The sequence below is a fragment of the Salvia hispanica genome, chromosome 2, assembly GCF_023119035.1.
Source record: "Salvia hispanica cultivar TCC Black 2014 chromosome 2, UniMelb_Shisp_WGS_1.0, whole genome shotgun sequence".
Taxonomy (NCBI): Eukaryota; Viridiplantae; Streptophyta; class Magnoliopsida; order Lamiales; family Lamiaceae; genus Salvia; species Salvia hispanica.
The window spans coordinates 16,425,712-16,447,464 of NC_062966.1; the positions used below are offsets into that span (position 1 = coordinate 16,425,712).

A 21,753-nucleotide genomic window follows, 5' to 3' on the forward strand; every position below is an offset into this window, starting at 1 on the left:
CGATAAAGATGAATGGAAAATCAATATAGAAAATAGTCTGAAATATTGTATACATATATGATTTATGCGACATGATTATTTGATAACTAGTTGCTAATCTCAAATTAAAACTTCTTCATAACCGTCCATTCTTCTAATCCAAGGGCTTGATTTAGCCTAGATTTGGAATATTTTATTCCTTTTATTAGTTTAAATAATATTAAAAGGGTATTTTAGTCCATTTGCATGCCAATACTCTAATTCCCGCTCAGATTTCTTTTCCTAAAATCTCTCTCCACCCTAAAATTTCTCTTCTCTTCTTCGTATCATCAAATTAGTCTTCAAATCTCGGAGATTTCTTTCCAAATTCATATTTTCTAAATCAAGCGATTATAAATTGGAGGAATCGATTCTCGCTGTTCAATATCTGCCGATCTCATCAAATTCAGTCTTCACGTATCGCGATTTTCTTCCTTTTGAAGCTATTTTGCTTGTCAATTTCTGCCGATCTCATCAACCTATCACGATTGTCTCCTTTTCGAAGCTATTTTGCTTGTCTTTGTTCAATAATGGCAGGTATGTGTTAATAATTATGCTTTTATGTTTTAATTTTGAATCATTCGATATGCATCTTCTCAATTTTTGTATTTGAAGTTTCTATTTTTATTCGAGCTGTTGTTTCATATATTCGTTAGTAATTTTTTGATTCTGATGTTCATGTTCCGATACATGTTTATGTTTTTAGTAGTTTTTTCATTGATTAGTACTAGTTTTAGTGTTTTTTTATCTCAGTTTATTTGATTATTATTCTGTCAGTTTTATTCATATGTTGTTTCCTCTGTTTTTTATTCTTATTCTCTGTTTCTTAGTTTTAATTTGTACTCCCTCCGTCCACCATTAGGAGTCCCGGTCATTTTTGCGCACTCATTTTGTAAAAATGAAAATAAATAGTTAAAGGTGGAGAAATGATAAAGTAAGAGAAAGAATAATGTTGACAAGAGTCTTATCTAAGTTATTCTCTCTCTTACTTTACCATTTCCCCACATTAACTATTTATTATCATTTTTACAAAACGAGTGTGCAAAAGGGACCGAGACTCCTAGTGGCGGACGAAGGGAGTATGTTTTATGTTGTGTGTTGATATTTTCAAATGTAATTTATTGATGTTCTGTTCTTTATTATTGATTTCTGTAACCTGATGGAGACGTACAAGGGAAAAAAGTTCAAAGATTGGCAAACAGGACTCCAATTAGAGGATCGAAGACTCTAGAATCTTACGTGCCAAATATTGTAAACTCTAGTGACGTCTACATTCAATTGCAACTGCGCGTTGGTGAAGGAGAAAGCAAAACACCATCTGACTGAATGCAACAAATTTGCCAAGGTTGATGTGGAAGAACTTATTGCAAATTGGGAAAAACAATAGGAGCTTTGGAGGATTATAAGTGAACTTTTTTTGTGACTGTTTCCATTGAATATTTTTGTATTTAGAAATACTAATGGCATTACCTATATCATTTTGGACATGTTATGTGAGTGTTCCTTTTGTCAGTATTGAGAATTATCGTAACTCATCTACAAAATATTAAGAAGTACTACATGATTTGGTATTGTTTCAATGTTGTGTTGATATTATTTTGTTATTCACAGCTATACGAGAATGTGTATAGGCCAATTATCGAGAATTTCAAATAGTAATGTTGAGAAATTATATACGAATTATTGAGAACACCAAATAGTAATGTTGAGAAATTATATATTGTACGAATTATTGAGAGTTCCAAATAGTAATATTGAGAATGGTTGTCTTCTTTAGGTTCAATGTTTCTGTTTCCTCCTCGTCTTTTTCTTTTTCTGCCTTTATAATTTCTTTCTTCATCCTATGTTTTCCTACCTTCTCTTTCTGTTTTCCTACTTTTTTCTTCTACTTTTCTGGCTTCTCTCCACGTTTTGCCTTTTCCGTTTCTTTAGTTTCGTTTCTGTTGAAATTTTAGCAAGTTCAAAACAAATTGCGAAGTTTAAGTTTCATATTTACCGTCGTTTTTCTTCAAATTTGTGAATCTGCCCTAAGTCAAGCTTTTCTTTGGAGAAGAAGGGTAGTTTTCGAGCTGTTCTTCTGTGTTTGAGTGAGAGATATGTGTTTTGGAATAGTGAATCTAGTTTTGAACGACGACGAGATTGTGAGAGAAAATGGAGTGAGTGGTGTGGTTGTTGAAGGTGGAGTGAATGGTTTGAGAAATGAAATCAAAACCTGCGCGCTTAATTTTATGTAAATTGTCCATTTTACCCATTCGTTGAGATTGTTAATTCAGTCTATTGATATTTTTTTTATTCAATCTCAGCCTTTGATTTTTGGATCAAAGGGTCCATATTCTCAATTTGGGATTAAGATGATAAACTCAGTAGAAGACGACCCATTTATGATTTATATCTCAAAAGAGGAGTGATCAAGATCTAACTAATTTTAAGTGTATAACTAGAGAATAAATCTCAGCCACACATCTTGTTACTCTAATTTAATCTTAAAGGTTAAACAAATTTTCAGATTTTTGTTAAAAATAATAGCCCAAGGGTATTTTTGGAAATTGAATGTCAACATCTCAAACTCAAGCAACGATTTCTCCCAAATTCAAAGTGCAATTTCTTCCAAAATTCAAGCGTAGATTCCTCCAGAATTCAAGCGCCGATTTCTTCCAATCTTCACCAAATTTGTTCGCAAAATTAACGTGAATTGTGTTGCGTGATTTCTAAACCAAATTCAGCTTCCTGTCCAAATTCGTTCACGTTTGATCGCGACGTCACTTCCCGGTCGAATCGCGACGTCTGGAGTCGGGACTGACGGCGGGCATCATCCAATGGCTGAAGCAAGAAGGACAGGATGGCGTACCGGCGGCTGGCTCAAATGCCACAGCCAAGCTTCGCCTCTGATTCGCAATGAGGCAGGAGACCAACACCGTGCGCTGCCGCTCACCGACGACGGTGACGGTGTCGACTAGGCCTGCGTTGAGGTCGAGAGAGAAATAGTGATAGAGTGAGAGAGAGGGCAGTCGGGGAAAGAGGAGGGAGACGCCCGCATCACCACACGCCGGTGACGGCGGTGGTCCTCCGCGACCAGGCGAAAGAGAAAAGAGGCGTTGCTGTTGTGAGAGAGAGAGATAAAAGTTTGGGCGCAGTGTTCAGGGTTTAGGAATATACTTCACTAGATGAGAATATACTTCACTATATGAGAATATACTTCACTATATGAACAATATACTTTATTGAAATGAAAAAACGGTACATTATAAGGCATGCAAAATATACTTCACTATAATCATAATATACATTGCTATATAAAAAATATACTTCACTGAAATGAAAAAAGGGTACATTATAAGGGATGCAGAATATATTTCACTATAAACACAATATACATCACTATATGCTCAATATACTTCACTGAAATGAAAAAATTGTACACTGTAAATTATATTCTTCGCTGAAATATTAAACATCATATTTTTAGTTCACTTCTTACTTATTTTTAGTTCACTGTGAACATATTTTAGTCTACTAAACGTGAGTTTTATTTCATTGTCAGCTTATTTTTAATTCACTTTTTACTGGTTTTTAGTTCAATGCGTACATGTTATGTACGTGAGTTTTATTTTGTTGCAAACTTGTTTTTTGTTCACTTCTTACATATGTATAGTTCACTGCGTATTTTTTTTTGGTTCACTACTATAGTTGTTCACTTCGTACCAAAACTTATCAGATTACAATTTTAAGTTGTGAACTATATTTTGTTAAATAATTAACAAGTATTCATACGTGAACTAAATAGATTGGACATAAAGTGAAGTATATTGTGCATATAGTGAAGTATATTGAGCATAAAGTGAAGTAAATTGAACATGCCTTATAGTTTATTATTTTTTTCACTACAATGAAGTATATTGTGCATATAGTGAACTATTATATGCTTATAGTGAAGTATAATAATTTTACAGTGAATTACAGTGAAGTAAATATGTTTTATAGTGATGCAAATATGCTCTACAGGAAGTATATAGTCTAACATAATATTGAATTTAATTGAAAATGATGAGCTTTATATTGAACTAAATGACATATATTATGAACTATATCAGTTTCATACAAATGGTCATGAACGCTTGAAGTTTACAATCATTTTTCCACATCTATCTCCATGTTGTTGCTACATTCTCGATAATGTTTTGATGTTGTCGTCAAGATATTCAATGACTCATGGTTTGTTTCCAACAACATTAATGCGCTGCAATTCTTTACTCTTAGCCTTTGGATATTTCCTTGCTGTTTCTTTTAGGCAATACATTTCCAATCTTGTTCCCGCTCACCATAGTATACTTCACTCTAAGGTCTATTCACTTCACTGAAATAAGAAAACACGAAACACTGTAAGACATACATCGTATACTTCACTCTAAGCATAAACTGAATCACTGCAAAGGTAGAACACTTCACTCTTAACATTTATTAGTTCACTTTAAGCTCTATACACTCTAATCATGAAATACTTCACTCTATGCACATTTTTACTTCACTGAAATTAAAAAATAGTGCACAATAAGCATGGATCACAAACACTTCACTCTAACCATGGAATACTTCACTCTATGCACGTTTTACTTCACTGAGATGAAAAAATAGTGCACTTTAAGCAAGGATCACAAACACTTCACTCTAACCATGAAATACTTCACCCTATACACGTTTTACTTCATTGAGATGAAAAAATAGTCCACTATAAGCAAAGATCATAAACACTTCACTCTAAGCATGAAATACTTCACTCTATGCACGTTTTACTTCACTGAGATGAAAAAATAGTTCACTATAAGCAAGGATCACAAACACTTCACTCTAACCATGGAATACTTCACTCTAAGCAAGTTTTACTTCACTGAAATGGAAAAACAAAGCACTATAAGCATGGATCACAAACACTTCACTCTAACACTAGAATACTTCACTCTAAGCAAGTTTTACTTCACTGAAATGGAAAAACAAAGCACTATAAGCATGGATCACAAACACTTCACTCTAACACTAGAATACTTCACTTTAATCATGTTTTACTTCACTGAAATGGAAAAACAAAGCACTATAAGCATGGATGACAAACACTTCACTCTAACACTAGAATACTTCACTTTAATCATGTTTTACTTCACTGAAATGGAAAAACAAAGCACTATAAGCATGGATGACAAACAATTTCACTCTAACACTAGAATACTTCACTCTATGCACGTTTTACTTCACTGAGATGAAAAAATAGTTCACTATAAGCAAGGATCACAAACACTTCACTCTAACCATGGAATACTTCACTCTAAGCAAGTTTTACTTCACTGAAATGGAAAAACAAAGCACTATAAGCATGGATCACAAACACTTCACTCTAACACTAGAATACTTCACTTTAATCATGTTTTACGTCACTGAAATGAAAAAAAAAGCACTATAAGCATGGATGACAAACATTTCACTCTAACACTAGAATATTTCACTCTAAGCAAGTTTTACTTCACTGAAATGGAAAAACAAAACACTATAAGCATGGATCACAAACACTTCACTCTACACTAGAATACTTCACTTTAATCATGTTTTACTTCACTGAAATGGAAAAACAAAGCACTATAAGCATGGATGACAAACACTTCACTCTAACATTAGAATACTTCACTCTAAGCATGTTCCGATCAGAAACCCTAGATTCAATGATTCATCATCCGATATGCCGGTAAATAATTCAACTTAAGAATCAGAAGATGCAGTTCGATTGACGCAGACAGAAAAACCAGAGGGAAAAAAAGGAGAAATAGAATCAATGAAACAATAGTCGTTTAATTTAACGAAAAGCTTCGAAACTCAAAAACATCAGTGAATGCTTGTTAATCAGAGTTTTACTGTATTAAAGAAATGGATTGAAATCGGAATGAGAAATATAAATCAGTTGAAGAAACCAGTTAAACAACTCACATTTTGAAAAAAATTTCTGATTTGAATCCACCTGTTTGACGACAGATTGCAGCGACGGGAAGACGGCAGCGATTGCAGCGACAAAATTTCGAGAATGGAAGAGAAGACGGGAAGAGGAGTGATGGCGGGAGATGAATTCTGCAAATGAGAAATTAATTCAAATGTTAACCCTATTTTTATTTGTGAAATGTCCATTATACCCCCGCCTTCTTATAGTGAAGTAAATATGTGATAGAGTGAAGTGATTTCTCTTTCAAATTCAAAAATTACATGTGTTAATACTAGCCCTTGATTTTTTTGATCTTGTGGTTGTGATTTGTTCTCTAGTTATGTACTCAATGAGCACTTGCCCTATATCACTACTCAATCTCAAAATATTCATTAATATTATTAATTACAAAATTATGAAAATTGAAAGTTTTAAGAGATTTAATGACTACCATAATTAGAGACAAAATATATGGAAAATTTGATAAAGTAGATTTTTTGGGGATAAATAACTATCATAACTATGGACAATGACTACCATAATTAGAGACAAAATATATGGGAAATTTGATACAGTAGATTTTTTGGGGATAAATAACTATCATAACTATGGACAATTATTAATTAGTTATTTTTAAAATTCAACTTAACATTATTATATTTCTCAAACTAATTTATAGATTATGCATTAAAAAATTAAAATATAACGATTCTAATTCTAATGACAATTATGAAATTACCAAAGTATGGTGTATTTCTGGAAATGTCAAAATCTATTTTGATATGATACATCTAACATGCAAATAATGCCTCCATTATTATACTAAACGGTCCAACGTATTAGTTTCCACCTTCTGTCTTCCAATAATATATTTTATACTAGTCACATATTACACGTCTTTGCATTTTCAATTCCTATGAAATTAATTTCCTGACACGAGATTTGCACCCATACTTGTTAAATCGATATATATGCACGACCACATCTACCAATTTTTATTGCAAGAGCTGGGGAAATTTAAAATTTTATTACGTACCGGCGCCAATAATACATGATTTATCAACGTTATCACTGGCTAGTTTGCTATGATTAAGAACACATCGAAGTCAAACATTATAGTATTTTTCCTATTCATATCAACGGCAAAAATATCATATAGTTATAGCGTACTATACTCATTACTATGCATGATTTCAGTATTGTTATAGCGTACTATACTCATTACTATGCATGATTTCAGTATTAGAATTTTTTCATTACATATTCAAAATGTTAAAATTAGCACACATTTGGATGATTGACTCATCCGAGTCTCTTTGTAACTTAGTGTCTCGATCAAGTCTTGCACTTTGGAGACGTTCAATGTTCCATCAATAAATCGACTTCTTTTTCTATTCTACTAGAAAATGAATATTTATGATTTTTCCCATAAAAAAAGTCTGATTGCTTGAAGGAATGTTGCACCTCCAAAAGTTCAACTTCATATATTTATTTATGGTCCAAAAAAAGGCTCAAGAGTGGTCATTTGATTTATTTTATATAATAGAGGTTCAGTTAGTATTAATTATAACCTTATGATGATGTCTATAATATTTATTGGTTTAGTTGATGGTAGGAAGTTAGGTTAGAGATTGAGAAATGTGCATTGAAGTAGGTAGAGATTCAATTCGGTGGCATATTCATCTTAGGGTATATATAGTATAGTTATATGCTTTAATGAACATTTTCATGATTATGTTAATATATAATTCTAGCAAAAAATAACTTTGTGTATCAAATCTCAAAATCAACAACTGAAATAAATCATTACTCATTATTTGAATAAAATAAATAAGCACGTAGGTGTCGTTCAATTGTCATGACTAATTGTCATATGATAATTAATCTATAATTGAGTTATGAGATTATTTTAATTGGAGGGAATAACTATATATCACTAACTATCACATGATTATCCATCTAGGAGTACTATTTAATTTTTAGATATAATCTTGCAAATCGAACATTCCTATTAGTACATGCAAGATGTTCATAAATTCGCTTTGCAAAATACAAGTTAATGATTAAGTGCCTACTACACAAAATAAAATCTAGGCTCGCAATAAGTTACTCCTACTATACTACTCCAATAATAAGTTACTCCTAGCTAGTAGTACAATTCTAAATTTTTCACATGATTATTGATCTGTAAATTACAAACATTTTTCAAATTTTATTTTTTTGATAAATATATAATTTAACTATAAAAATTGTGAATTTAGGCTTTGTTGATGAATTCCTCACAAATTCGACCAAAATTTGTAACTATGGAGAGAGAATAAAGTAATACTACTCTACTAATACTCATATTATTTAGATATTGTATTTGAACACATGCTAATAAGAAAAAGAATAGTGGTCATTTAAATCATACTACTAGTTTTTATTGACTCCTAATCAAATTTTTAACTTTTGAAATGTAAAATTATAGAAGTACTATTTTTTTTAAATTTTTTTTGCAATTGTCTCATGCATGATTAATATTGTTTCAATTTTATTTTAATAGGAAAATGTTTCTATTTTAAATGGGCGAAGAAGTACTAACAATCACTATAATAAAAAGAAACCGTTAAATGACATTTTTAATACAATTAAAGACTTTGATTTGTATTTTTAAATATATCATTAATGCCTTAAAAAACGTATTACACAAATAAAAGTGTTTAAAAAACAAAAAATTAAATTACTTTGTCTTTAATTTAAGGACTTGCGTCCTATATTATTGTTATTTTTATAAACTTCTCAATATAAAATTTGCATGTTAATTTGTGTCCCTAAAAAATATACTAGTACTCCACTACTCTTTTGTACTCCTTCTGTACATGCTAAACTCATTTGAGTTCGATACGAATTTTAAGAAATATAAAGAAAAGTAAGTGAGAAAATATAGTGGAATGTTAGGCCTATTTATATATATTAGTTTTATAATAAAATGCGAGTGAAATGAGTTAGTGGAAAGTGGGTGTACCTACTCTTTATAGTAAAAGTGAATCAGAACTCCTAATAACGGACGGACTAAAATAATAAATCGGAACTTCTAATAACGGACAGATATGGAGCAGTGAATATCCCCTAAGTGGAAATAACCCCACGCGTTTTAACGTTGAATATCCAACATGACCGACCATGCATAAACTATGCAAAATGGCACTCTGCCAATCATCCAAAATCCACACGTCGCATCAACCAACACATTATTTAAATGAATCTTAAATCAAATGTAAATACTCCACTTCCCAAACAACTGTACAAAATTTAAATTCAACACGATATAGTACTAGCATTCTTTATTTCACAAAATTCAACTACTACACAAAACTAAATCAAAATTCAAAACGATATAGGAGTATTCTTTATTTCATGACACAATTCATCAACTACTCCATATAAGTAATTCTCTTTTCATAAGCAACAAATTGTGGTGAATGCTATGGTTCAATTGGAGATGGTACCTATATCTATAGGTGTAATAACTGAACAACTTCTTATGAAGTTGCCGGACCAGTGGTCACACACATTTTTTTGGTAAAATTCCAGAAGTTGCGAATTCATACATTTTAGTAGGCCTGCTTATTCGGCCGGTTCCGGTTCTACCCGGTCCGGTTGACCGGATACCCGGTTGCAAAATCTCATGAATCTCGGAACCGGAACCGGATCCGGAACCGTCCGATTCCGGTTGGAACCGACCGGGTAAGAACCGGCCGGTACCGGTTCCGAACCGGAACCGATTTGTAGTTTTAATTTTAATTTAAGTATACTAATTAACGAAAAGTTGTTTATTATTTACCTAATTTTAATCTGACACCAAACTAGATTTAACTTATATATAACAAAAAATTACATAATCTCCACTTAGTATCAAGAAATTTGATTCTCACGTTAGCCCACGAGTTGTCTGTGATGTCAAACTAGAGTCATGGTATATTCTTTCGCACGTTTCCTCGATTAGTAACCTCCACCCTTGACTCCTCTAAGAGCTTTCATGATCTGTTAAAATTATTTTTGTTTAAGGCATTCAAAGTATAATGGTAAATAATGATCCAAACACATAAATTGGAAAATTATATAGTCAAACCAAGAGTAGCATTTATTTTAAGCAATAACAAAGGAATACATTCAGTAAAACTAAAGAATCAAAACCAACCTTGATAATAATAAATGAATTACCGTTAATTACTATACTTCAATTTTAATAAAAAAAAATTAAATTTAATATATATTATTCGGTTCCGGATAAGAACCGATCGGTTCCGAGTAGAACCAGAACCGAAATTTATGAAAACATTAGAACCGGTACCGGAACCGGAACCGGATTCTCCAGGTCCCCGAGAACCGGAGAACCGGTTAAGCAGGCCTGCATTTTAGTACATATCTTAATAAATGGGACACTCCAACAACGAATGACTTTACTAATACCTTTTCAATTATAGAAAAAATCATCTTAATTCGTTGATAATTAAACACATTTTCAAAACTAATCTTCAGCCGTAGAGTACTTTTTAAAATCCATTTGAATGGAGTACAAAAGCATCTTTATTAGCAGCGAAACATGATCAATTAGAAAAGACCAGTTCAATTCATAATTGATCTATTCAGGAGGTGAAATAATTATGTACACGATTCTTCCATCACAATAATAAAAATATGAAAAATATACCATAAATTAAAGAGTAACGATAAACAATCAAATTTTATACAATCAAAATAAGGTTAAATTAATAATTTGATGTATGAATTATATATTAAAATAACAAATATAGTAAGTGAACAAGTTAAAAAGACTTATTAGCCTTTAACCTCATTTTAAATTTTTATATTTGAATTTTCTTTGTATTATTTTTAAAATTTGAATTAAAGTATGCATAAATTGTTCTAAAAAGTAAAAAAATTATACACAAATCAAAATATATGACCACAATATTATGCACTTTTCATGTACTATATACGCATCCATATATTTTAATTAAATGCATAGATAAACCTATTTTTTTTTCAAATAAACTAATTTTTGACTGTATAAAATTTAGTGATGTAGATTTATTGTAAATTAAAACAATAATAATAATAAAAAAGATAATGAAGAATTGACTAGCCCAAGCAAGAAGAGTAGGTGGATCGCTTGGTAATGGTTTGCGCAGCGTCAGCGGTTGCAGCTACCGTTTCTTCCTCTCGTAAATCTCACCTACCTACTCAAAATCAACACACCCTTTCTTCTCGTATTTATACATTATTTCTTCTCTTCTCACACAAAACTGCCACCTCTCTTCTTTCTTTTTCTCTCTCTCTCTCAATTGAAGAAGAAGAAGAATTAAAAAAGAGAAGCGATCCACAATGTTGTCGGTAGCGGCCGCGGAAGCTCAGAATCCGGAGCTCTCATCTCACGCGCTGCCGCAGACTCCATCGACGGAGGAAACTCACATCTTCGTCTCCAAACTCCCCACCATTCCAATCTCCAACGACATTCCCCTCCACACCTACTGCTTCCAGAACTGCTCCGATTACCCCGACCGCCCCTGCCTCCTCGTCGGCACCGGCGCCGGCAATTCCTACACCTTCGCCGAGACGCACCTCATCTGCCGCAAGGTCGCCGCCGGCCTCTCCAGCCACGGGATTAAGAAAGGCGACGTCGTGATGGCGCTCCTCCAGAACTGCGCCGAGTTCGTCTTCACATTCATGGGCGCGTCGATGATCGGCGCCGTCACCACCACCGCCAACCCCTTCTGCACCTCCAACGAGATCTTCAAGCAGTTCAGAGCGTCCAAGTCGAAGATGATCGTCACGCAGGCCATGTACGTCGACAAGCTCCGCGACACCGGCGACGAATCCATCGTCTTCGGAGAGGATTTCTCCGTGGTCACCATCGACGCGCCGCCGGAGGGCTGCCTGCCTTTCTCGGCGCTTTCCGAGGCGGACGAGGCGGCCTTGCCCGAGGTGGAGATCGATCCGAACGACGCCGTGGCGCTGCCGTTCTCGTCCGGGACCACGGGGCTGCCCAAGGGCGTCATTCTCACGCACAAGAGCTTGATCACGAGCATCGCGCAGCAGGTGGACGGGGTGAATCCCAATTTGTATTTGAAGCCCGACGACGTCGTTTTGTGCGTGCTCCCGCTCTTCCACATCTACTCGCTGAATTCGGTGCTGCTCTGCTCGCTGAGGGCCGGCGCGGGGGTTTTGCTGATGCAGAAATTCGAGATCGGCTCGCTGCTGGAGCTCATTCAGCGCCACCGCGTGTCCGTGGCAGCGGTGGTGCCGCCGCTTGTGCTGGCGCTGGCGAAGAATCCTCTGGTGGATAACTTCAACCTCAGCTCGATTAGGATGGTTTTGTCTGGGGCGGCGCCGCTTGGGAAGGAGCTGGAAGCGGCTCTGCTCAGCCGCCTGCCGCAAGCGGTTTTTGGACAGGTGAAAAGTGAAAAATAACTGATTTACCTAACTTTATTTTTCATGTCCTTTAAATGATCAATTAATACCGGAAATACTAATTTCAATTTAATTAGAGATTATAAGAATTATTATTAATTAATTTACTTTATTTTACTCTAAATTTAGTGTTAGGAAAATTAGTTGGGTAGGTGGAGGAATGTGAAGTTAGGTAGGATTAGTTTGTCATTATTCATTACATGTGTTGCATATATAACTAACTGATTTGAATCCTTATTATAGTAACATTTGCATCTATTACTTTGTTGGTTTTGAATTATATTATAACTTAATATTACTTAAAAAAATTATAATAGTATGGACAAACTAGCTAGGAAATTTATATTTATTAATCCGGCCATAAATTTATTATTTTTGTCAAATATCATGAATTCCTTGTGTTCTATCTAACCCACTTAGAATAAAAAAAGGATAGAAATTATGATATTATTATTCATGGCTAAGTACATAACTTTGTGTACAAATTTTTAACATGCATGTTACGTGGTGGCAACTCCAGAGATTGGCAATCATTCTATAATTATTTAAACAATTTATAGAAATTATAGGACTAAATAGACTGATTTGAGATTTGAGTTTTGACGGGAGTATCACTATAAAGGGGTTAAATCAAATGAAATCAAATTAAGTAAGCCATTCTAATTGATCAATAAATGTTGAATGGTAGCGCCAGCTAACTTTGTTGAAAATTCGGTGCAATATCTCTCTCTACGAACCGTGCATTTATTTTGTATACATCCAAAAAATTGCATTTTGATTTGCTTAATTAATTCCTTATTTTGATTAGTTATTAGTATGTTGGCAATAAAATAGAGCCGTATAAGTGCATCTGTGTAATTTGTGGGCCTGCCAAAGTACTACGACTAATTTAAGATTGCAGATAAACTATTCTACCTAAATGTGGAGTACTTATAACATTAGTATACGCCATCTTTTAAAATAAATATATTTCGTATAGTGTCAACTCGAAAATAACCAAAAAAATTAATTTTAATATTCATGACCTCTTTTTGGTTACTTCGTAGTAGTATCTCTTTTATGTTACTTTATCTATTTCTTTAATTAAAGAAAATAAGTTGGTGGGTTTATGATAAATTAGGGTTACGGCATGACTGAGGCCGGGCCGGTCTTATCTATGTCGCCGTCCTTCGCTAAGTTGCCACTACCAACCAAGTCCGGTTCATGCGGCAATGTGGTCCGCAACGCTGAGCTCAAAGTCGTCGACCCGGACACTGGCTGCTCCCTCCCCCGCAACCAACCGGGCGAAATTTGCATCCGTGGACCCCAGATCATGAAAGGTACTTACTTCTTAATTAGTAATTTGCAACTATACTAACATATGCAATTTATCTCGTGCAACAATTAGTTGATTCATAAATATGTGAAAACAGGGTACTTAAATGATGCGGAGGCGACTGCTAGAACCATAGACGTGGACGGCTGGCTTCACACCGGAGACATCGGGTATGTGGACGACGATGACGATGTTTTCATTGTAGATAGGGTCAAGGAACTCATCAAATTCAAAGGCTTTCAGGTAACTTACTTATACTTTTACTAGTATTTATTATGTATATATGTGATTAAAATGTAGATATAACATATGTATTGTTTACGATGAGCAGGTTCCACCAGCTGAGCTGGAGGCTCTTCTCATCTCCCATCCCCAAATTTCTGATGCTGCTGTCGTGCCGTGAGTAATCAATTAAGATTTTTTTTAATTACTACCCACTAATTAGATTTATCTAACTATTTTGTTATATTTATGCAATAGGCAAAAAGATGAAGCTGCTGGTGAAGTTCCTGTTGCCTTTGTAGTTCCATCAAATGGTTGCGAACTTACTGAAGAAGTTGTTAAAGAATTCATCTCCAAACAGGTAATTTAAATTAAAATCCTAATAATTTTTTTATTGCAATTCTAGATATATAAAAAAGTGTAGTATATACTCCTATCAACAAATTGTGATTATTTTTTTGTTGTTATAAATTGAGCAGGTGGTGTTTTATAAGAGACTACACAAAGTCTACTTTGTTCACTCAATTCCCAAGTCTACATCTGGTAAAATATTAAGGAAAGATCTGAGAGCTAAGCTTGCGGCGGCAGCAAACTCCACCACTTAATTCTATATATATTCAACCTCCGGAAATATTTATTTTTGTTTTATCATTTACTAAGTCGCGTCTATTTATTACGGAGTAGTACTTTTTTTCATGTTTATATAATTTATTTGTGTAAGCAAACAGTTTTTTGTCATGTAATTGTTTGTAATAATTATCTCACTATTTATTCGAGCCATTGAATCTTTGCAATAACTAAGTTGTGGTTCAATAGTATTTGACATTGCAATTTGCAAAACTCATGCAACAATACGTTCTCTTTTATATATGGTCTTTTGTAAAATTAAAATAACACGAGCTTTACTAATTAATCTTAAGGAAAAATGACACTGAATTACAAAGGATATTTTAATTTATATATTTAATTACTGAAATCCCATGAATATCTACTATCGATAAATTGCCAAAAACATTTCAGGTTACGTAGTCCAAATTATAGAATCACAAAGGGATTTGAGTGCCCTTTTGCATTTTCTACTATATTTTCAATAGCATTTTTTAACAGGATAAATAGCGCTCCCTTCGTCTCATTTAAGATGATCATATTTTTGAGTAACACAGAATTTTAGGTGGAATAGTTGTTTATGATAAAATAGAGTGGTGGAAGTAATTGAATATTTTAATGATGAGAGAGGAGAGAGAGAGATTTAATTCCAAATATAGAAAGTGGACATTTTAAATAGACAAACTAAAAAGAAAATATGAACATCTTGAATGTGATACATAGAGTCCATTACTTATCAATTAATGAACATAAAAGAATAGTAACTTTACTGGTTGTTGACAAAAGGCTTTGAGAGTGTTTGATCAGTTGTTGGAATCTTGTCCCTACAACACCGCTGTTGCATTGAAAGTTACAATAAATAAATTCATAAATTAGGTCTAAATTCCTTTAAATTTGATTGGATAAATTGCTTCAAAAGTCATGAAGTTTGACAAAAGTTTGGTTTCCCATCAACTTTAAAAGTTGTATGAAAAGTCATGAACTTTATTGGGTGTTGTAAATTTCCCAACCGACACGACCTAATACATTTCCAGCATAAACTGATCCTGCGTGGCACGCCGGAGGTATGACTTATCCTACATGTGTAATAAAAAAAAAGTAAAAATTGCCTCTAAAGTCATGAACTCTTGGAAAAGTTAGATTTTTTCCATTGATAAGACTCATTTCATGCATAATTTTGATGGTGGTTTAATGCTGATTTGGGGAGATAATGCGAGAAAAGTTGAGGTTTTAGTGTGCAGATTGTCAGTTGACCAAGCAGTAGGTGCTCCTTGATCAAGCGAAAGCAGAAAAGAAAAAAATGGCCAAAAAGTGGTACAAACTGATCAAGTTGATAAAGATGTCAGGAAAGCAGTGCAAACTGATCAAGCGGACATCAGGATAAAAGATAAGGACAGAAGAGAGAGAGTCCAAAAATGCCTTTCTGCTGCAAGGGTACGGACGGTAGCGCACAAGGAATATGCCTTAGAGATTTGAGCTGACAGAGGATATACCCTAGGGTTGTTAGCAGTCGGCCGCAATATAAAAGGAGGAGGAAATCTGAAGGAAGGGAGCACCTGATACTGAAAAATTCATACCGAGAAAGGAAAGGAAGAAGTTACCGTGAGAAAAGCTCTCTGCCTCTACACTTGGAGGGAGGGAACAACCAGTTCTAGCTAGAATCCCCAGCTCTTAGGAACGATTATCACCGTTTATTTTGCATTTCTTAGTTTAGACTTAGTTAAAATTCTGTAGTTGTTTATAGTTTCCAAGTTTTTTAGCTTAAATTCATATGGACTTTTGAATCCGTTGCTTATATGAAATTTTCCTTGGTTTTTATGTTAGATCTGGTTATGACAAGTTTGATTATGCTTAGTTTATTGATTTTTGTTCTCGATTGTTATTAGGGTTCTTAGATCTCGCTGGTTAGAGTTTAATTTCTGTCAGATCCGATTTCCCCTGTTAAGATTTACGAGATTATGGAATGTTACTGTTTGATTACTTGTTTGCTTAGTTGGTTGGCATAGATCTAGTTGTACTTATCTGATTTCTCATCTTCATCGTGTTGCATCATGACTAGTTCTCATAAAGTTCACTCGTTTGCATTCTGAGTTTGTTTTTATCGTTCAGATCAGTCAAAATGAGTTAATAGTTGAAATGGTGTTTTCGCATGCACTAGTCCAGTTGATCTGTTAGAAACCCTTTTAGTTAATTCTGTTCAGTCAAGTAGATAAAACTTAACCCACTTAATGCGTGGCAGCAGCCATCCCAAAATGTCCGTTACACATGTGTTTTCCGCTTCATCCTTGTGGGATTCGACCCTTACTTTCCTTTACTATCTAATAGTATCGTAGGTTAAGACTTTGGAAGTAACTTGGGTTTGCACGCCCAACGACACGTAGATAAATTCTAGGAAATCCCCTTGACCAGTTAGATTTCCACTACTTGGTCAGTCTGCGAGTCATTGTATCTCTTTTAAAGCATGTCTGCTGGATCAGTTGGGTAATATCTGCTTGATCAATCTGCGCATTATTTCTATTTCAAGTGTGCACTTCCTGAACCTATTTCCACTACTTGGTCAGTCTACGAGTCATTGCTTATCTTTAAAGCATGTCTGCTGGATCAGTTGGGTAACCGGTGATTCAGTTGGATTTTACATGGTTTTAGAGGGTAGTTTTACTTGGTTTTAATCATATATTGTGTACTTTGAGACATGGTTATAGCTACTTCTCTATGATATTGGTATTTTGACAATTTTGTGAATAATGTGTGAAAAGGGTCGAAAATGAGCTTAAATGGCGAAAGGAAGCATCCGGGATGAAAAAGGACGAAATTGTCGTACGTAGCTGGCGGACCGCCAGCTTCGCCCACATCCAACCTGGCGACTCGCCAGGATCATCGCCCAGAATTTCCGTAAGCAACTGGCGACTCGCCAACTTCGATGCTCCACGAACCTGGCGACCCGCCAGGTTCGTCTGACAATGTTAAAGAAGGAAATTCGAGCCCTAATTTATAGACCATGCATGGAAACGCCTCATTCATCATTCTACACGTCTCCTACCCCAAAAATACCAGTTTTTCACCTAGGAAGAAGAGAAGAACGAGCAGAGGACGAGTATTCATCGCAAAATTGAAGACGAGGCCTCCAATCCGCCCATCCAATTCTAGGAGTTTCTACCTTCGGTTTTGCTTTGTTCAAACAATGTTTTTGAATATTTCTTTGAATTTTTTGTTAAACATGAGTAGCTAAACCCTCCGTAGAGTTCTACGGGGGAGATACAATGATTCTTATGTTTAATTGATTTCCTTTTTCTACGCCTTGGCTTATGTGGTTATTTTAACTTCTCTTGTGCTTATACATTTATTTGACTGGTCACGTTATAAATACATGTGGATTTTACTACAATACTCGGGAGATGAGTAGTTTAATTTGAAAGAAGAGAAGTTGACGTCTTTGCCAATACAATCGACAGATTTGAGCCTTTAAATGAAGCTAAGTATCTTAGGAGCATTTAAGAGTTGTTGTCTTATTTCTAGGAAGGACACTTTGGTTCTAGGTAATAATCTATAAATTGTATGCTTCGGGAGAAGATATGGTTTTACTTTAGTGATAGCTTAATAACCCTTGAGACCTTTTGTTGGCATAGTTTGGAAATTAGTTGAGCATAGGATAGTTGTTATCGATCCTTTAGGATTCTACCTTCCTCATCCTTGATCTACATCCGTTTTCTCTTATTTGCTTTTAGTTCTCTACTTGTTTTTAATTGTTCATGCTTTGATTTCAAGTAGTTTTAGAAAAACCAAAACTTTCCGATTCATCTAGATAGTAGTTGAGGTTGGTTCGTGATACTTAGGTTGACACTCATTGTCTCTATGGATACGATGTTCTTGCTTACTATTTGTAACATTAACTCCGTACACTTGCGGTTATACTTGTGTTAAGGCAATAACATTTTATGCGGGATACTATAATTTTACTCAAGTAGTGTTCGGTTTCCTATATAAAATAGTATCAAGATACAAGATGTGTGAGATTATATTAGTCATAGAGGGTTAACTATGACCAATTATCCCATAATTATCCATCTAGGTTTGAGTTGTAGAATTGAATCTAATAAACAAATACATTACATATTTAATTCTGAGCTATAATCTTGCAAACCGAACACCTCCTAATACACTATCCTATCCTAGTAAATAATAAAATGGTTTCTTAAAAGAATTTCAAAGGGTCTCACAAAGATTCTACTATTAAATTGATTAATTCTGTTAAATTGAGCTCAACCTAAATTAGGCGAATAGTATTAATTTGTACTATATATAGTATAATGTACGTATCGATACGGTTTGAAACATATCACAAATATAGGCAATCTGATTTAAATAAAATTACTTCATGTCTTCATGTATTCGAGTAACCATGATTTGGCTCACCTCATGCTAGTTTGGAAACTTGGCTTACTAATATAATCCACAAAATCCTCAGGTGTCATTTGGAATAAATTATAACACCCCTGTTAAATTCATAGTGGCCGTGTGAAAATAAGTAGAAATGAATATTTGGGCTTTATTTACATTATAAACACATATCATCTATCATAAGATTGTATTGTATGAAAATCACACTTATACTTAATAATTTTCATCGTTCAATACTAATTAACATTTTATTAAGATTTAATATCACTTAGGGAAAACTTCAAAATTCGGAGTACAATTTCGCTGATATATGCAAGGACGTAATAGTATATATGAGAAAATGAATTGAATGATTATTAAAATAAAATAAAAAACAAATCCAAAAATAATTCAATTTATCGTACTACAACAATATGAAATGAACTGAATTAATGAGTATTGCTCATATGATTATGCAAGGACGTAGGCCACAATAGTAATATCCCATTATTTGGGTGGTTAATAAAATAACCCCCTCACGATTTGGGTGCTATAAGATGGGCATGAGCCCAATGAAAAATTGGGCTTCACTGTACGTCTCTGTCCATAATGATCCTTACCCAATCCATAAGTATATCATCTCAAATTGAAAGTGGAAGAGTACTACTACTGAGAAATCATCAAATTTTATAAGTAATTTTTAACAAACAATGTTAAATTTATAAAAAAAATGAAAAGTATTTTATGTTTATGATATTAGCGGCTTAATCAAATATAAAATTATAATCTTGTTGTCATAACCAACATAGATGTTTATTTAAATTACTAGTATGAATTATAACTTCTCATATCGAAAATATCCTCTCTGAAGATTCTGCAAAACTATTTTTTGAGAAAAGTTTTAAGGTTGAGTTATTATTTGCACTTGCACAATTCAAATTATTCGCCACGTTTTGGGATGCATCGCCCTTTTTATGATATCGTTGGGAGAGGAAGGGGCGAACCGATCGAGAGGAGGGCCGAAACCCCCGGACACCCCCCAATCGGGGTACGGCCCCGAACGGCGACGGGGGGCCCCAACCGCATGTTCGCAGTACCTCCCTTTGGGGAGTCCCCCGCAGTGCCCCTTTGGAGTTTTGCGCGGGCTTTGGGCGATATTGGGGAGAGGTATCTTCGGGCCCGAGCCCCGAAGACCCCGGGCGATTTATGCAGGGGGGTGCAGGGGTTTCCCCGGGGTGTTGGGCAACATCGATTGTATGCTTTGGGGGTGGAGGCCCCCCCCGCCCTGGGAAGGGGGTACCACCCAAGATCCCACGATGATCCTAAGCGAGGCGCACGGCGGATAGGTTTATTTTGGAGGGCCGGGCCCAACAACGCATTAACGTCCTCCGCCCCCCCCGTCCGACGGCAATGGCGTTGGTCCCCCCACGGGTTTTCCAGCCACCGGAGTTACCCTAAACTTAAACTGGTTTATTTAAACCGTCATTTTTCTAAAAAAATCCCAGAAATCCTATATAAACCCTGAAGTTTCTATTCCTCAGCATGTCCAATGGCGTCTCCGCCAATACTCTGTTTCTTATCAATCAAGAAACTATTACTCACTCTTAATTCACTTCCTATTATGCATCAAAACCACGAAATAGACCTTTCTAATCAAGTAATTAAAACTCCACGGCTTAATTCTAATATATTCAACCTCCAAATCGAGTTGTGATATAGGTAGAACTAGTTCCTAGTGCCGAACCGTCTAACCAAAATATAGCTCATTATTCGATATGAAATACTTCATTTTAAGATGATTTTAGTTCAGTCTTTTGTAATGAAGTAAAACAGTCTAATAATTATGTACGTATAAAATGAAGTAAAACAGTCTAATAATGAAGTACTGTAAAACATTTGCTTGATTTATTTCATTCATTAGATTAGAAAAATGAATAACTGAGATTTGGTCTCTAGTTCAGTTTAGTTCGACATTTAATACAATCCTAATCAGCCTTATCTCGTGCTACTGCAACAGTTTCTTATTTCTTATGCAAATAATGGCATATTTATCCGTGAGTATACCGTTAAACTTTTGAGCTCATCGTTTCCGAGCATGACAGCAACTGAAGTATTAGAATTTTAGATGTTTGTGTACCATACCCAATTTGTCAATGGACTTTTTGAGTAAAAAAAGATCACATACGAGATTTTCTTGTCCAATCAAAAAATTTTTAAGCTCAGGTAAAATATTTACTCTTGATTTCTTTTATGTTTTCCTTTTTTCTTTTTTTCATAATGCTATCAATGACTATATTTTCATTAAATAATTCAAATTGGGAGTATGTAATTATTTAGTGCTAGTATTTGTCAAATTTTAACACTATATTACGATTTTCGTAAATACAGTTATAGCATTATAAAAATTATATATTTTTTTACGGTCATTTACAATTAAATTTGAAGCAAATAACAATACATGTTTATATTTTCTCATATAGTGATGTCAATACACTTTTAACATATTAAAACTTTTATAATTGTATGGTAGTAGTATTTATTTAAGTTATAGCAATCGAATTAATGACATCTATTAAGTTAGTTTTAAGTTATAGCAATCGAATTAATGACATCTATTATTTTCTTGTGGCAGCTTTTTCAAGATTTCATAGTTATGAATTGATAAAATATGAAGATTCATACTGATTGTTGTTATTAAAAGCATTGTAAAGAGAAAATGAAATACAAAATGTATAGTAGGAGGATAGAAATTTATTTCAGTAAACATGAAAGCTAAACACAAGAACAAATTAATAGTAGA

The 21,753-nt window shown here is 34.3% G+C and overlaps 1 protein-coding gene across 1 annotated transcript; it reads left to right on the forward strand.

Moving 5' to 3' along the window:
• Positions 1 to 11,254: 11,254 nt before the first annotated feature.
• Positions 11,255 to 14,767, forward strand: LOC125205205 (4-coumarate--CoA ligase 2). The gene is made up of 6 exons (XM_048104028.1): positions 11,255 to 12,415; positions 13,554 to 13,752; positions 13,846 to 13,991; positions 14,080 to 14,147; positions 14,229 to 14,331; positions 14,450 to 14,767. The coding sequence occupies exons 1-6, from the start codon at positions 11,348 to 11,350 to the stop codon at positions 14,573 to 14,575; spliced, it is 1,710 nt and encodes a 569-aa protein (XP_047959985.1). The 5' UTR covers positions 11,255 to 11,347; the 3' UTR covers positions 14,576 to 14,767.
• Positions 14,768 to 21,753: the final 6,986 nt, after the last annotated feature.